The sequence below is a fragment of the Cygnus atratus genome, chromosome 7 (genome assembly GCF_013377495.2).
Source record: "Cygnus atratus isolate AKBS03 ecotype Queensland, Australia chromosome 7, CAtr_DNAZoo_HiC_assembly, whole genome shotgun sequence".
Lineage (NCBI taxonomy): Eukaryota > Metazoa > Chordata > Aves > Anseriformes > Anatidae > Cygnus > Cygnus atratus.
In genome coordinates, this window is record NC_066368.1 from 4,700,423 (window position 1) to 4,716,055 (window position 15,633).

General features: G+C 36.1%; 1 protein-coding gene across 3 annotated transcripts in view; it reads right to left on the minus strand.

Moving 5' to 3' along the window:
* Positions 1–15,633, minus strand: part of ACADSB (acyl-CoA dehydrogenase short/branched chain) — an 18,011-nt gene continuing 2,378 nt past the window's right edge. For 2 of the 3 annotated variants that reach the window (XM_035547931.2, XM_035547932.2), the window contains exons 2-11: positions 14,167–14,329; positions 13,198–13,298; positions 12,181–12,387; positions 11,547–11,717; positions 9,538–9,663; positions 9,059–9,151; positions 6,338–6,427; positions 4,664–4,801; positions 3,916–4,015; positions 1–3,242 (exon numbers count right to left, since the gene is read on the minus strand). In XM_035547931.2, coding sequence (XP_035403824.1) covers positions 3,172–3,242; positions 3,916–4,015; positions 4,664–4,801; positions 6,338–6,427; positions 9,059–9,151; positions 9,538–9,663; positions 11,547–11,717; positions 12,181–12,387; positions 13,198–13,298; positions 14,167–14,329 — 1,260 coding nt within the window. In that variant the 3' untranslated portion in view covers positions 1–3,171. Of the gene's footprint in view, positions 3,243–3,915; positions 4,016–4,663; positions 4,802–6,337; positions 6,428–9,058; positions 9,152–9,537; positions 9,664–11,546; positions 11,718–12,180; positions 12,388–12,689; positions 12,772–13,103; positions 13,122–13,197; positions 13,299–14,166; positions 14,330–15,633 lie in introns of those variants that run through there. The other variant, XM_050711789.1, reaches the window with a different exon arrangement.

A 15,633-nucleotide genomic window follows, 5' to 3' on the forward strand; every position in this document is an offset into this window, starting at 1 on the left:
AACATCATATAAAATGTTATATTTGAGTATTTTCCACGTAACAATTAAATCTTTCTGTGGAGAACTGCCTCAGATCTTTATCACAAGCCAGGATAACACTAAAAAAAACTGACAGAAGATACATTCAGTCTGTCCCAGTGAAAAAAATTCCAAATTAAAAGGACAGATTATTAGAGAACCATCAGCTGACACACAAGATTAGCATCGTATCTAGTCAAACATCAAATTCAGGCACTTTTTTTATACATTCCTAACACTTTTTTTTTCTTCCATTCAGGGAAGCCCAGATGTCACATCTGCTTACTGAAGGTGTTGTTCCAAGGCAACAGACTAGACTGGCTGAGTTGACTAAGGACACGTAAAGGGAAAACTCAAGATATACATACATATTGTGTATAAAGCAGCTTCAAGTCCTACGCTCCCAACGTTCACAGTGCCAGCTCTGCAGCCCTACACCTACTAGTGTAGCCAACCACCATGAACAGTCCCATGCCCAACGGTGCCAAATACAGAATTGCAGTTTATGACAATCCATAAATGCTTGTCCCAAACTCAACACTGGCTGGGGGACGTAGGCAGCATTTAGTAGCTCCTGGACAACGGAGCACATTCTATTACTAAACCAGAGCCTGTGCTAGTGCAGGAAGGGAATTGGACTTGAAGCCATCAAACAAGTTAACCCTTCCCAGAGTCAGTCAATGGCCAGAGCACCCGATGCTTGATGCAGAGGTGTGCCCTTGCATGCCCTTTTGAAGCAAGAGCGGAGTCTGGAAAGAAACTCGGCAGTTACAATTCATTTGTGCGCATATTCCTCCACAGAATTTTGTAGACAAAAATTAAATAAAATGCATACATTTCTTCCAAAAAGTATTGTGAATTGACAGATTGCAGCATATGGAACTGAGAGACGTGAAATATTCACAGCTGTAACATTAGTTAAAGCATTGACCTAAAAGCTGATGAGTAGCCGATGAAGCTGTCCCGGTTGTTTCCTGGAGTATGGCACCCAAGTTCAGACTGCTGGAAATCACATTATTTTCATTTTTTCAAGATTTTTTTCTCAAAAACCTGACACACTTCTACACAAACAGTCACTCCTTTTACATAACGCTGAATATCCAGCCCTTAGCAGTCCTTCAGAGAGCTCTGCAGTTTCCTCCATGAACGGTTTGCTTTTAGCACTATATTAAGTCAGTTAAGTATCGTCACCCACTTTGTAGCCTCACACAAAACTACAAAATCCAAGCCAAGATAGTGTTTCAAACTAGAAGACCTATTAAACAGTATGAATCAAAACCTGATCTCTGCTGATACTCATGTTAGCAAAGCAGGCTGAACTGCAGCAGCTAAGAACAGCCTCCCACTCCAGCACATCACATTGTATTAATCAATGTAACTCAAGCATTCGTAGTATGATTATGATCACTGTCAACTCACAGACTATAGTGAACAGAGTAACTGTAGTTAGACAATGTGGCATCTGTACTCTTAATTCTAGTCTAACAGCTGAAAGAAAGCCTGCAAACAACCTGAAATGTATTTTTGAAAATAATATAGCTAGAAGAATCCTTCAGAAATCATCTAGTCTACTCTTCTACTTGTGCATCTTTGAAAATCTCAAAATTGTTGATCAAACTCATATGGAAGATACTTTTTTTTATCTGGTATAATTACATTAATTCTTCACCTACCAACAGGCAAAGTACGTATGTGAGGGAAATCATTCACAAAAAAAGTAAACTTCCCTTTGAGGCTGACAGCCAACCCAAAAACTTTTTTAATGATGCTCTTTGTCCTTGCTTGTTTCTTTGTATAAGGCACTGCAGTCTGTCTTATCAAATCAGACTTATTAAGGGTCATCTTCACTAGTTTTGCAATAAAGTTCTCTAGGAGTTTGTGACTGTAACATTCCAAGCTCCAAAGTGACTCACCAGTGACTAACAAGATTTAAAAGTGAGATTCTTCTAAGTTGGACAAAACAGAAAAACAATCCTTTCCTCCCCAAACCACTTGAAACAAATTGCCAGTTACAGCAATTATAATTTTTGATACACTAAGCTTTCAGTCTCTTGATTCTTAGTTAATTAGTTCTCCAACACTGAAGAGGCTTCAGCAGTAAATAAAACGTCTAATTTTAAAGTAAACAGAGAGGGACAAAAAGCAAATACATCTCAAGAAAATTACTTCCCACTCTCTCAAAAGAAAAACATCTCTCTGCACGTAGAGAACCACTCATTTCCATGAGTGAATTTTCTTCACTGCAAATTAACAACACCCCCCCCTCCCCAACCCTAAGGAAGGCTCTGAGGTTTAAAGTTTGTAACATACATTGAACACGGAAAGGTCCCTGTGAAGTAGTATCACAGTTTTCCTATTACCTAGCTTATATCTCCGCCTTTTTGCAGAACTACCAGAGCTTTTTTAGCCCCATTTCACAAAGATTTCAACTCAATCTTTTACAAAAGGATAACTATAAATAGTCTCTTTGATTAAAACCCTTAAGAGCTGAGAATGCTGGAAAGGGAGGTAGATATTATCCACTTTTCAGTGCTACAAACTGGGGGCTGGAAGGGCTTAATTACCAAGATATACTTAAGAACACACTAAGGGCTGCTATAAAAATTACTCAAGTTACAGCAGCACCATAGACGTCACTCCACCAGAGAAAGAGAAAACCATCGCATTTACCTATTTTCAAACACCACTCCTGTAACCTATAAGGCATCAAGAACAAACAGAAGCTTCACACTACGCAACAGTTGTGCTGCACATGAAGAAACCTTTCTCTCAGGTGGCTTAACAGAACCTTTTACATCAGCCAAGCCAAGGATTTCTTTTGTTCTCACTTTGAAATCTCAAAGTTGAGACACGCTGTTTGTATAATCTAAAGCAACAAAATAATGTCAGCCAATGTATTAGCTTAGAAGTGTATCGGGAAGAAAGAAATACTTTTACCCACGATTTGGATTTGAACATGAAATTCATCATTTAGCATGATTTACACATTCAATATCCTAAAATGGGAATTCATGGTTTTCCTTATACTTGTCTGTGATGATATATTCTCATTTATGATATCATACTGATTTTTACAATTACAAATAAACCTGTAATTCACGATTAACGTTCAGTGAAATAATGTCTGTTAACAGTCAAGAAGTCCTTAAGTTTTCAGTACTCCTGGGCCAAGTTTTTTGCAATGGTGCTCAACTGGATATTTGAAGTTCCTTCATAGATCGTACCTGAAATCAGAAGAGAATAAATTAGAAGACTATAAAACTTTGGTGAATATCTGAAAAGAGATCAAGATATTATTCTAACAGACCAACTACGACATTTATAATTATGAAGTGAAGCTTTATTGAGCAAGTTCTAGAAGCAGAATTAATATTTGCATAAATGTTCATATCCTATTATCTGCAGTAATCAAAATACTTTTATTTTGGTACAACACAACAAGAAAATTTCCCGAAAAGCAATTCCCAGATAACCACCAAAAGGTTAACTATTAACAAATGATATCAGCAATAAAGTCAAAGGGTCACATTGCTAGAAATGTCAAAATGTTAGGTTCAGAAATTATACCGGTAAACACATCTTGAAAATAAAATTCTACATAAATTCAGATCATTAATTTAAAGATACTACCTTGATTTTTTTTCAAACTGGAATTTTCCTAATGAAACAAGACACAATGTGCGTCTGTGTATTATTAATATCTAATTAAACACTGTAACTAGCCGTACAAGCACGGCTATTTATACCTAAAGTTTTACCTTGTCATATCTGAGCCTTTCGATCAATGTTGGTTACAGTTCTCAAGGAAAAAAGTATCTTTAAAAAATAGCCAGTCATGCATGCCCAAGCTTTAATAATACTAATGCTACAAGAAATGCCTGTTAAGAAGCAACTCACCGATCTTGCAATCACGGTAGTATTTTTCTATTGGATAATTTTTTGTGTATCCAACACCACCCATCCATTCAATGCATTTACTAGTTGTCAGTGTTGCAACCTATGAAAATAGTTTCACTGTAACTTCTTGAAGGTGGTAGTAAATTTTATTCTCCGTAGCCATTTAAAGCAAACAAAATAGAAAATAAAACAGTAAACTAGAACAAGTGAGAAAACGACACTGATATATTTGTATTCATCATCATACAAATAACATCATTCTAAATCAGAAGACATCAAGAATTCACTAGCCATTATTGCAACAGTTCATATGCTACACTATAAGACAAGCAGAAACAAATGCAAAACAGTAATTACAGAGAGGCAGAAACAATCCAGTTCTGAATCTTACTAAGCCTCACAATTGTGACCAGCAGAATTGAAACGGTCACAAATAAAGTCTCACCATGCCATTTCCATGGACACAAAAAGAGAATTCTGAGAGAATGAAATCTCTCAAGATGAGTAAAAATACTAATTCACTTTCTCTTTTAATGGTGCTCCTCATTTATTTTTTTTTTTTATTTTGGCCACTGAAGAGAAAACTGCTCAAGTCCCTACTTTACTTTCTCTGAGAACAAGAAACAAGATAAAAGTACACCCACAGATTTCATAGCAAAATGTGAATTAAAAGTTGCACATTCAGTAACAGAAGAAACTTTCAAACAGCAGTGAAATAAGTTTATTGAATACAGAAACTGTAAATTACCTCTGCAGCATAATATTTGGCCATGCTTGCCTCCTTTATGAATGGCTTTCCTGTTTCTGCAAGACGGGCTGCATTGTAGGTCAACAGCCTTGCAGCCTCCAGCTGTGTGGCCACCTGAGCTATCTGATGTTGCATTCCCTGCAATAAGCATGCCACAAGTCAGACAGAACTAGCATCCAACTGGAATTTCTAGCAAGAATCACTTTTTCTACCACAAAGGAACATACGTACGCTCTAAAATTAAAAAAAGTTTCAGATGGACTGGTAATTCCACGTGCCTCTGCATTTGTGACATCCATGTTGGGAAAACTCTGAGCCACCTTTTAGGAGTCCTTTTAGGAACTTCTCCTTCCCTCTTCTTGGATTCAGGAGTACTAGCTAACTTCTGCCCTGACTGGCTAGCCAGGAGGGTTCAACACGAATCTACTCGAACCCATGAGCACCAAGGAAAACTTCACCCAAACCTCAACATTCTCCTTGGCAACGCAGGGACAGGGGTCGGTCAAAGCCATATCTTTATTTTGCAGCTATCTAATGAGAACATTCATACATTAACATGTCTGCTTCCCTGATGAAGCATAAATGAGACAGACTTGAAAAAGTACCTCTTAAATAAAGTGGAGAACTACAAAGGTGACAACTACTACTTCCCATGCCCTGTACCCATGAAACAAAAGTTAGGAACAGCAAAGAAAGAAGTATAGAGGACATGTCTGATGAGTAGATTCAAGGGGAAAGTAAAAGGTGATGGAACTCACCTCTAAATGGCAGGTATTACAGAAGAACAGGATTACTTAAAGTGACCCAAACATTACAATGATTGAAAATGGACATTTAGTAGTCTAACTTGCTCCTAAACATAATGAAATCTTTCATCGTATTAGAACATTAACACTGCTCCCTAAAAATTGCAAAAATATATAGGCAGGTCAAAATAACAAAATGATTTGGCAATTACAAATTCCATTTTCCATTCAAAAGACGCAGTTCCAATCATTTCCTAGACATCTGTGGGTACTTCCTAAAATTTGTATAAATTATGAGTAGTACTAATGTTCCTTCCCTTCAGCTGAAATGTAGGTTTCTTTTAACAAGAAAATTACTATAGTAATTACAATTATACATCTTCCTTATTAAACTATACATCATTTTTGCAACAAAGAATCTTTTTCATTTTAAGATACAGATATTATCACGGAAACTAAATGTCTTTGTATAACACAGGAAATATAATAATTCAATCAGTTTTCCTCATCTTTTTATACTTTCTAGTGTCTCCAGAAAAGGCCTTCTCCTACACCTCATGAAAGCGTATAAAAAGTGGAACACATTCTACACACTGTGAGATTAAAATCCGAAGAGAAAGGAATTCCATGTGTATTATTTTCCAAAGCAGTGAATGAATTATTATAAAAAGAGTTACATTAATACTGTTTTGAAGTTTTTAATGATTTATAGTCTACTTGCAAAAACACATAGCACTGAATTTATAGATTTTACATGGCAGATGAATGCTCATCTGAAATTCTTCTTCTGAAAAATTCTTCTCAAATATGAAGCAGAGAAATGACAGGTTGACCACAAATCAGGCAAATCAGATAACTCATTTTACCAACTACCATGATCACTACTACCCTCTTAGAGAAAACTTCCCATGAGTTCATTATCAAGTACCTGGAAATCGAATATGCTTTTCCCAAACTGGACTCTCTCCTTTGTGTAGGGAATTGTATGGTCAAAACACCCCTGTGCCAATCCTAACATCTGTAAAAAATAAGGCATATATTCAGTAAAAATTAGTTGACTGAATGCACCTTACGGAGATGAGAGTAGTTGTGCTTCTTCCAGTCAGGCAGTTCAGATCACCCGTGTAAAAACCCTACTGTGCAGATGAAAAGTTTTCTTCCTTTCTTATTGAGGTGAGTCACCACAATAAGCCTATTCCATACTACTTCATTCTTGAATTAAACTTTCTTATTAAAGGCAAAATATTTGTGAAAACACTAAATTTTGAGCAGAAGTGTGGGGTCAAAAGTGGTTTTGCAAATAGTAAATGTTTTCAGAATAATTTCCCATTTTATAGAAAGTTCTAGATTGTGAGAATTAGCAGTTTATTTCAGAAGTAAAAAAAAAAATAGTGCAATGGAGGGAGAAATACAGTTTTTTCCAGCATAGTCTAGGAAAAACAACTCAACAGAACAATTTTAGAAGACCCACTGTCTTTTCACATGCTCTCTTCACTCAGCAGCAAAGACATGAAAACACTCGTTACCTTGGAGGATCACACCTGAGAAAACTACATAGTAAAATTTAAGAAGAACTAACTTCCATCTACCCTAGTTTTTGATTTGTTAGCCTAAAGAAATATCATGAAATCTGGAAAGTAAGCTCATTTAAAACTTTTCAAACAGACATTTTTGAAATTTTATTCCATTCCAAACAAGGCAGTAAAGAAAGGACCCTGCCTTTCACGTATCCTGGAATATGTAACTTTTAGTAAGTAATATCACTTTGTTTCATTGTATAACTAATATCTACCTGAATGCATTCTTTCTATCTAGTTTCTGTTCTTTCTATCTAGTTTCTGTTCTTTCTATCTAGTTTCTGTTCTAAGAAAAACAAAAAATAGGGAATTAGCTTAAGGGAAACATCAAACAAGGAAAAAAAAGGTAAATTAGTAGCATGAACAAATATTAAAAGAGCAAAGTAACAGAATATGGTAAAATTGGAATCTCACAAAGCTTAAAGTCAAGATGGGATACTTAAATATGGCAGTTAGCTCTCACATCAAGCGGCTCATGTCAAATTACTTTTAATGATGTCCAGTAGTGTATGGGTATTTTTGGACAGGTCCACATATGAAGCTGAAAGCCAATAGCCCCAAGAAGGTGAAAATGTGATCCTGACTGCCTTAAGACATTTAATCCTTTCTCAATTAAGGTTCTAGAAAAAAAAACGCAATATATACGAAAAGGTGCACGTGGGAAAAGAACATCAGAAAATAACGCAGTATGCTGCTAATTAGCTGTACTGGCATACTTGTTGCCTTCTTATATAAACTTGTGTAGATGAACTAAATATATCAACTTCAGCACCTGTGACAACACATACAGCTATCTTGCACTAAAACTATCTGAAACCGTTTGCACAGCCATAATTACATTTTTATAAAATGCTCATTATTTTTTAAACCTATCACTACTGCAAAACTAATACTACAGGGCTTTAGGACTGGTGTTCTTGTCCATTCAAGTACATTTCTCATAATTAGAAGGTGCCAAAAAAGTAGTAACTAAGATATAACAACTACCCGACCTTAACTTTTAATTAGGTTATAAGTCTAACTTGGAGTAATTAAGAGAAAAAGACAGACCATGTATTTTACTGCCAGAACATCCATATTATTTATATCTCTGGGAACACGGAGGCCCACAGCTCTAGTTTTTAAATGCCATATCTAACAAAGTTTAATCACAGATAATTTTCAGAAATGATGGAAAAGCCAACCCATTCAGCAGTATAGTATACTATATATATGTATATATATATACACACACACACACGGAAGGTCTAAATTTCACAAGGACTGTCTGCAAGATAGAGCAAAAGGTAAGGGAGATTGGTAGTACAGATGCATCACACCCTACACAGCATAACTACATCCACAGCAAAATACAAAGAAAAGACTACCTGTAAAAGTAAATTCAAAATATAAAAGCTTGTCATAGGCTATTTTATTATAACGCTGAATCTGATTTCCACTGAAATCAGCATCACTCTGAGATCCAAATTGATTTTACAACAAAATGCAACATTTGGAAGTAACTCCAAAATCAGCAAATATTTTCTCTAAGATGCCATAAGGTATAATTTTCAAACACAACAATGAACTAGGACACTTCTGCTACAAAAGTTAATACTTATTTTAAAAATAAGTTGACTTTTAAAAGTAAGTTGTTGAGAAAACATCAGTTAGCATAAGGTCACATTTGGCAATCCCCTCCAATTACAGTTGGAAGCTTTAATTTTGTACATTTCACTATGTTAAATTTTCCAAAGAGCTAGCCTTCTTCAAAAAATAAATGTGTATAATGGGAGATAAAAATATTGATATATTTCAGTAGCAGTAAGTTAACCATCAAAGACAAACTAATTGCCATTTAATGTTTTCTAAATCTATTGCTTGTATCACCAACGGAGAATTTTATTATTTGCACTTGTTTCTGTATGTTACTGTAACTTAGACACAGGGACAGTGACATCTAGTGGCAATATAGTTTTTAATAAAGTATTTCCTAAACAGTTTATTCTTACTAACTACAAATACTTTGTAAGTTTCCATCCAAATTCAAAGTTATACACTGGCTGTATCCAGTATTAAGCAATGTTACCCACCTGTGCAGCAATACCTATTCTGCCGCCATTTAGCATTCCGATTGCATACTTATAGCCTTGTCCCACCTGTCCAAGGATGTTGGTCTCAGGAACCTAAAGAATAAAACCACTCAGTTATTCCTGTTCTATTCATCTTTGCAACTGCTAGAGGTGTTCACAGGTGAATTAGTGTACATTTTGTTTAATGTTCCCCATAAATGAAGGCATAAAACAAAGCAGACATTTGATTCCTAGAATATCTGATTAGAACATTCCCTGACACACGATTATAAACTGACAATTGAGAAAAACTATCGCAATTTAGAACTGAATCCTCCTCAAGACTTTTGAGAAATAGGGAGCAAAAAGCCAAAGAAAGCCAAATGATGAAAGGGAGAAAAGGAAAAGAATTGGGAATTCATTTAACAGTCTTTCTGTACTTGTGATCAAGCTCAAGTCATATACAAATTATGCTTCAATAGCTAAACAGCTTACAATACCTTAACGTTTTCAAATGTTACTGGGCAAGTAGAAGATGCTCTGATTCCGAGCTTATCCTCCTTCTTCCCTACATGTAGTCCTTCTGTGTTGCGATCTACTATGAAGCATGTAATTCCCCTGTATCCCTAGGATGAATTAAAAATAATCAAAAACCGTTTTTTCTACTAGTACTAACAAGTATATATAAATACCAAATTCCAACACTGAAATTTTATACCTGCTTAATAATACATTAGTAAATAAAACACTGTCACCATCACCTGCTCCCTCTATATGCCTACTAATTGTGGTTTAATAAAGGCCAAAGTAAATCCTTCTATTCCACTTGGAAAACAGAATAGTCTTAAGAGGTCCTCTTGAGAAGACACGAGACTAGTACTATGTCAGTGAAACAGGAAGGACTGTAGTGCCTGGCTGTTCTGGAAAACACTGGCAGAGCAAGATAGCGCTGTGCTGGAACATGTCACCAACAGCAGGCTGCAAGAACACAGAGGGTGTCTTTAGGCTCAAGTGGTCAAATGAATAATGGCTCCAAGCCCACCCGTCAGATTATTCTGTGGGATGCTAGACCGGGTCTGAATATTCAAAGTGCAGTATAATTGGAAGTACTGTGCAAGACCTGACCAGACACCCAGAATTGGTGGGTTCATTCACCTTATGATTCCAGTCTGCAGGACATGAATACCACTACCTTTTATTTTACAGAAGCAGTGGGACTATATTTTATAAAGTATTCTGAAATCATTATGATGGTCATAAAAAAACCCAGAAACTTAGAGTTAATAATTTGGTATTCAGATGATGATTTGGACAGGACACTAAATCATGCGTGTGACAATACACAGATCGTACAGCCAGTCTAAATTCTGGCATCTCTATGTACAGCATTTCCCCCTGTTGGAACCACAGGGCTCTCCCTTATGCAACATTCTACAAGGCCTAAAACAGAAGTGTGAGGTGCTCTGGGCCACGTTCTCATCTCTTCCCGTCCCTAACATCCACAGCATCTCCCCTTATGAGGAGGGGAACACAGTGAGGCAGGAAACAGCCTGCAGTTCTTATGGAAGAGTTGCATCTCATTGAAGTGGAGACTGCTCTTCAAATCTCCCCTTAATGACAGCCCATCTCACCAAAAAGGAGCTGCTAGTGCAGAGTGTACGTGCCGGTACACAAATCCATGGTGGTCTGGTCTCTCATTTATACTGATGTCAACTGTTACTTAATCTTTGAACATCAATGATTTTTAATTTCCTTCTTGAATATTTAAATGTAAAAACAAACTTCTAACTTTAAGAAGAAAATGTATTATATATTCTTTAATTTTTTATTAGAGTTTTAAATTTTAATTTAAAAGATAAGTATCTTCAAATAATTATTTTAAGAAAGAGATACTGGAAGAAGGTCAAAAAATAAAGAAAAGTCCTAAAAATTTAGTTTTGTACGTGATTCTCTCTCTACTCTAGCGGTACAGCATATTTTAAAGTCTTCAGCTGATTTTTCTGAGTCTTTACTAACTATATCCAAATGGTTAAGTGACAAAACTTGAAACATGCATATTCAGGTATGTTTTTTTCTTTTTCCCTGCTTGTCTTGCTTTTTAACCTGATCATACTTTCCTACAATTGTATACTTGTCAATTACCAAGTGCATGTAGCCTAAGCTCTGCTTTGCCTTTTACGAACAGCAAATTGTCTGTTAGGTCAGAAGTGTCACAAACAATCTAAAACAATCTATCTGTTCTTCCATCACTCAGAATAATACCAATGCATGCTGTGCTCTTCATCTAAGCAATTATGATTCTGACATTTTTATTTTCCCTGGTGGGAGGAATTTATTAAATTGCTCAGCAAGTTCTTTATTTTTGTTGAGAAATATTTTAAAGGTTTGTTCTCAGCTAGGAAAAGGTACAAATAATATTAACCTTTAGCACCAAATTATTAATATAAAATCCATTGTATCATATATCATCAGCTGTCATTGAAAATGCAATTATTCTTTAGCAACTTACTGAGGCGGGATCTGTATTTGCCATCACAAAGAAAACTCCGGCGTGTTCTGCTAAGCTAATCCACATCTTTGAGCCATTGATAATATAGTAGTCTCCCTTCTTTTCAGCACGAGTCTTCAAAGAAAAAGCATCACTGCCAGAACCAGCCTCCGACAGACAGAAACTGCCTATCTGTCAATTAAAGGGAAAAAATCATTTTACTCGTTTTTGAATATGTAGGCACAACTTAGAAGGAGTTATGCAACAAAAATAGTTACCAGCAAGCACAAGCCTCTTAAATTCAAACATTTTAACCTACTGCCTCAAAGTAGGTAAGTTTCAGATATGGAAATTAACAATACAAACACTGTGTCATTACATGCCTCATACTCAAGTGCTTTAAAGTTCTTTTCCACAGTAAATTAACTTCTAAGGAAACTAATAAGACCCTTTTCACTTTTACCTCTCAGCTCCTGATGACAGGATATATCTGCATCACCCCAGATCGCAGCTCTAACAAGCATCTCAAAGTTCACACACAAATATTATTTTCCAATGCTGCAGTCACCCCCTTTAGTTACTGAAAAAAACCCACTAACACTATATAACTATTGAAAACTATATTATATTTTAGTAAAGCGTGACTTTGACTCACTGTATCTTTAGACACTCTGGGCAAGTAAGTTCTCTTTTGTTCTTCTGTTCCATATGTGGTAAACAACCTATTTGTTAGTGTATTTTGGAGTTCACATAGAAGAGCTACAGCTGGATCAACTTTGGCCAATTCTTCTACCACCAATATGACTGAAAAAAAGGAAGCTCCAGTTCCTCCATATTCTTCCCCAAGCTCAATACTCATCAGCTGAAAGGTGAAAGATGCAAACACGTCAGTCTTTCTCATTAGTTCTCACCAACAACTGGTTAGTCTAAGCTGACACTTAAGAGATTAAAATAAAAACCGCAGAATGTAAATATTTACAGATCCTTCCCCAAAGACCCAGATTCCTTCAATACCCTTAAAAAACCAACAGTTTATCACAGAAGTTGATAAACAACTTATGCAAGAAATAACAAACAAGTGCAGTACACAGGTCTATATACAGGTCTACATATACATCGCTGACTAATTTGATTGCATTCTGCAAAACAATGGCAATCTCTAACCTCATGTTGAATATTTAGAGTTGTCATTGTATAAAACGATGTTCTCATCACAGACAAGCTTTAGGTTTGATAGCAGGAAAGGCTACAAGGAATGATAAACAGGTTATCTGCAACACAAGCCCTTGAGGTTGCCCAAAATGGACACAGAGGACTCCTGATACCCTTTTCCAGCAACACTTATCAAAGTCATGCTGATTCTAGGATTCTACGCAATTTTGTTTATCCAAGGGGAAAAAAAAAAAGAGGTGGGATAGAAAAGGAACTCAAGATGAAGAATGTGGTATGGGAGTGGTAAGATGGAAAGAATATCACAGTAAAAGATGGAGAGAGAGAATGTGGTAAAACAGAAGAAAAAGTTGCCCTGGTGTTGATAAATTCAAATTTTTCAACAATTCATCAGTTAATTTGACTTACATCTCTCAATCTAAAAATCTGAAAAGTGGACAGCTAGAAATCCCTATCAGCAGTGTCACTTTTTGATTAAAAGATTAAGTAAAAGTGTGCAGACCCCTTGTTCAAACAGTCCCTTTATTACAGAGTCTTCCATTTTCGAATTCTCATCCATTTTTTGCACCAAAGGTGCAACTCGTTCCTGAGCAAATTTTTTCACTGTAATGAAAAGAAAGAAACTGTGTAAGTATTCTAACACTCAAGGATCAATATAACAGTCATATGGTATTTCTGAGAGGTTATGCATATATTCTCTGACTCTCCCAGCCAATTTAATAAAAGGACGAGAAGTTGCCCAAGTGAAACGAAGTAATGTGCCACAACGCTCAATTATCATTGCTTTCTGAACTCAGCCACAAGTATGTGAACTGAAACAAATACTCCCTATAGACTCAGAAACTTCAAAAACACCTCAGCAACACTTACATGACAGTAACTGACAAAATCAAAAAAGAAAAAACATTTCAAATACACCCCTTATTTTGTTAGCTGTATCCTGTTCTTTATAAATTTAATCTGCAGTTTGGGAAGATGGTCTCAGGCTTTAAAACATAAGGAGCGTACAAAATCCTGTAAATAAAACTGTTCCTGTTCAGCCTGAGCCTTTTATAAGCTCTCTCCCAGACGTGCAGGTTCTCGGTCTTTCACCTTTGCTCTGAGGACACCTCTTCTTCATGCAGGCCTGCCTACATTGCAGACACGCAGATCACATCTGTCACCATTCTGGGTATACCTGAAATCTCTGAAAACCAGCTGGAGCAGTTACCTGCAGCTGAACTAAGCGCTTGAGAAAGGGCACGAGTCAACGTCAGGCAACTTCACTGCTGTGATAGCAACAGCTTCAAACAGTTAATATTTATTTATGCAGAGTAAACTGCACTATGGTATGTGGAACTGTGCCATGGAAGCACGGAAAAAGAACTGAAAGAACGTTACATTCTTCTCTTGTGAACGACAGCAGTTTTAAAATTAAGCAAAATCAGACAAAATTTCCCTTCTGAACTTTAACCCCACAGAAAATAGGTACCCATGTTTTTCAGCATTGTTTCCTCTTCAGTGAATGTCTGAAGCGGAGCATAGACAACTCCATCACTGGCCAGATTTGGCGCAAGTTCTGATTTGGAGGATCTAAAGACACACGGAGAAGCCCTCCAAGAAGCTGCCAAGTACGCTGGTATGTTTCTTTTCAGCTGTTGAAAACAAATACAGAACATCAGAACAGTTAATAGGATTTGTATCTGTATCTGTAGACTACTTTAATACTTTATATTTTAATACCAAAAATACTGTTTTACCCAGTGCATTTATTAAGTAACAGAATAGGAAATATAACTTACACTCAATTTACCTGGTATCTATTAATACAAAACAATTGTCTTTCTTGAAGTTTAACACGTTATTCTACAAAATATTCAAAACGTTAATTTTAGTCAATTTTAATTTTTGCAGCAAATAAACCTCACTGATAGTACTTATTTTTAAAGATGATAAAGTCTGCTGCAATATTCATAGTAAGAAGTGTACATTTTGACAGAATTAATCTCTTCATTTACATATATGATAAGAGTAAATGTAAAATAAGAATGTCTTTACAAAAGACCAGTCAACTTTAATAACAGATTTAATAAACTTTTTAAATAAACTTATTTATGTGATTTATGATTAACCTCTCCCCTCTCAGGAACTTCTTTCCATTCACCCATGACATAGCAATCTCAAATGGCATCAAGAAGCAGTGGTTATCCACCCAAGAGACAGGCACTACACAGTGTTCTACTGTATGGCGAATTGTATTAAGCACACATGGTAAAATCTTAGAAGCAATGAACAGAACAGATAGTGGCTTTAGGGAGCAAGCTACACATAGCAATTAAGTGGGTGGACACAGATAACATGACAGAATTAGTTTTGCATTTTGGAGAGCTATAAATTACTTACTATTCAAATAATTACTCAAGTAGGTAACAGCATGCTTTAGAAAGGAGCCCATTTTTTGGTTTGAAAGTTAATATACTTTCTAACAGTAAATTAAGTTCTTAGGATTTTTAAAAAGTTAATATAACAAATATGAGCTGGCTCAAAAAGTAACGGGCTAACAGTAACTACTCTCCCGCAAAGCTTGTTTTGCAGTATTGAAAAAGAACAGCTTGACTGTCTGACCTCAAAAGAGGCAAGACAGAAAAAAGGCTTTGCTTTCATAGCTCCCCAAACCCAACTAACTCTGTTGCTAATGTCTTAAGATCAGATCTTGGCCTGAGATTTCTTTCACTATTGCTATGTCACTCTGAAGTGCAGGCATTCATTTCTTATCAAGACAACTGCTGACAGAAACCCCTAGCAGAGACACAGCTGTGCCGTAAAAATAACGTATATCTGAACATTCTCCTGCCAACATACATTTTTGCTGGCATGCACTCTTAACCCCACAGCAAGCAGACTGACAGGCTGTGCTGTAAACAGGCTGCTACTTCGCTCACAGAACGCAGGACAAGTC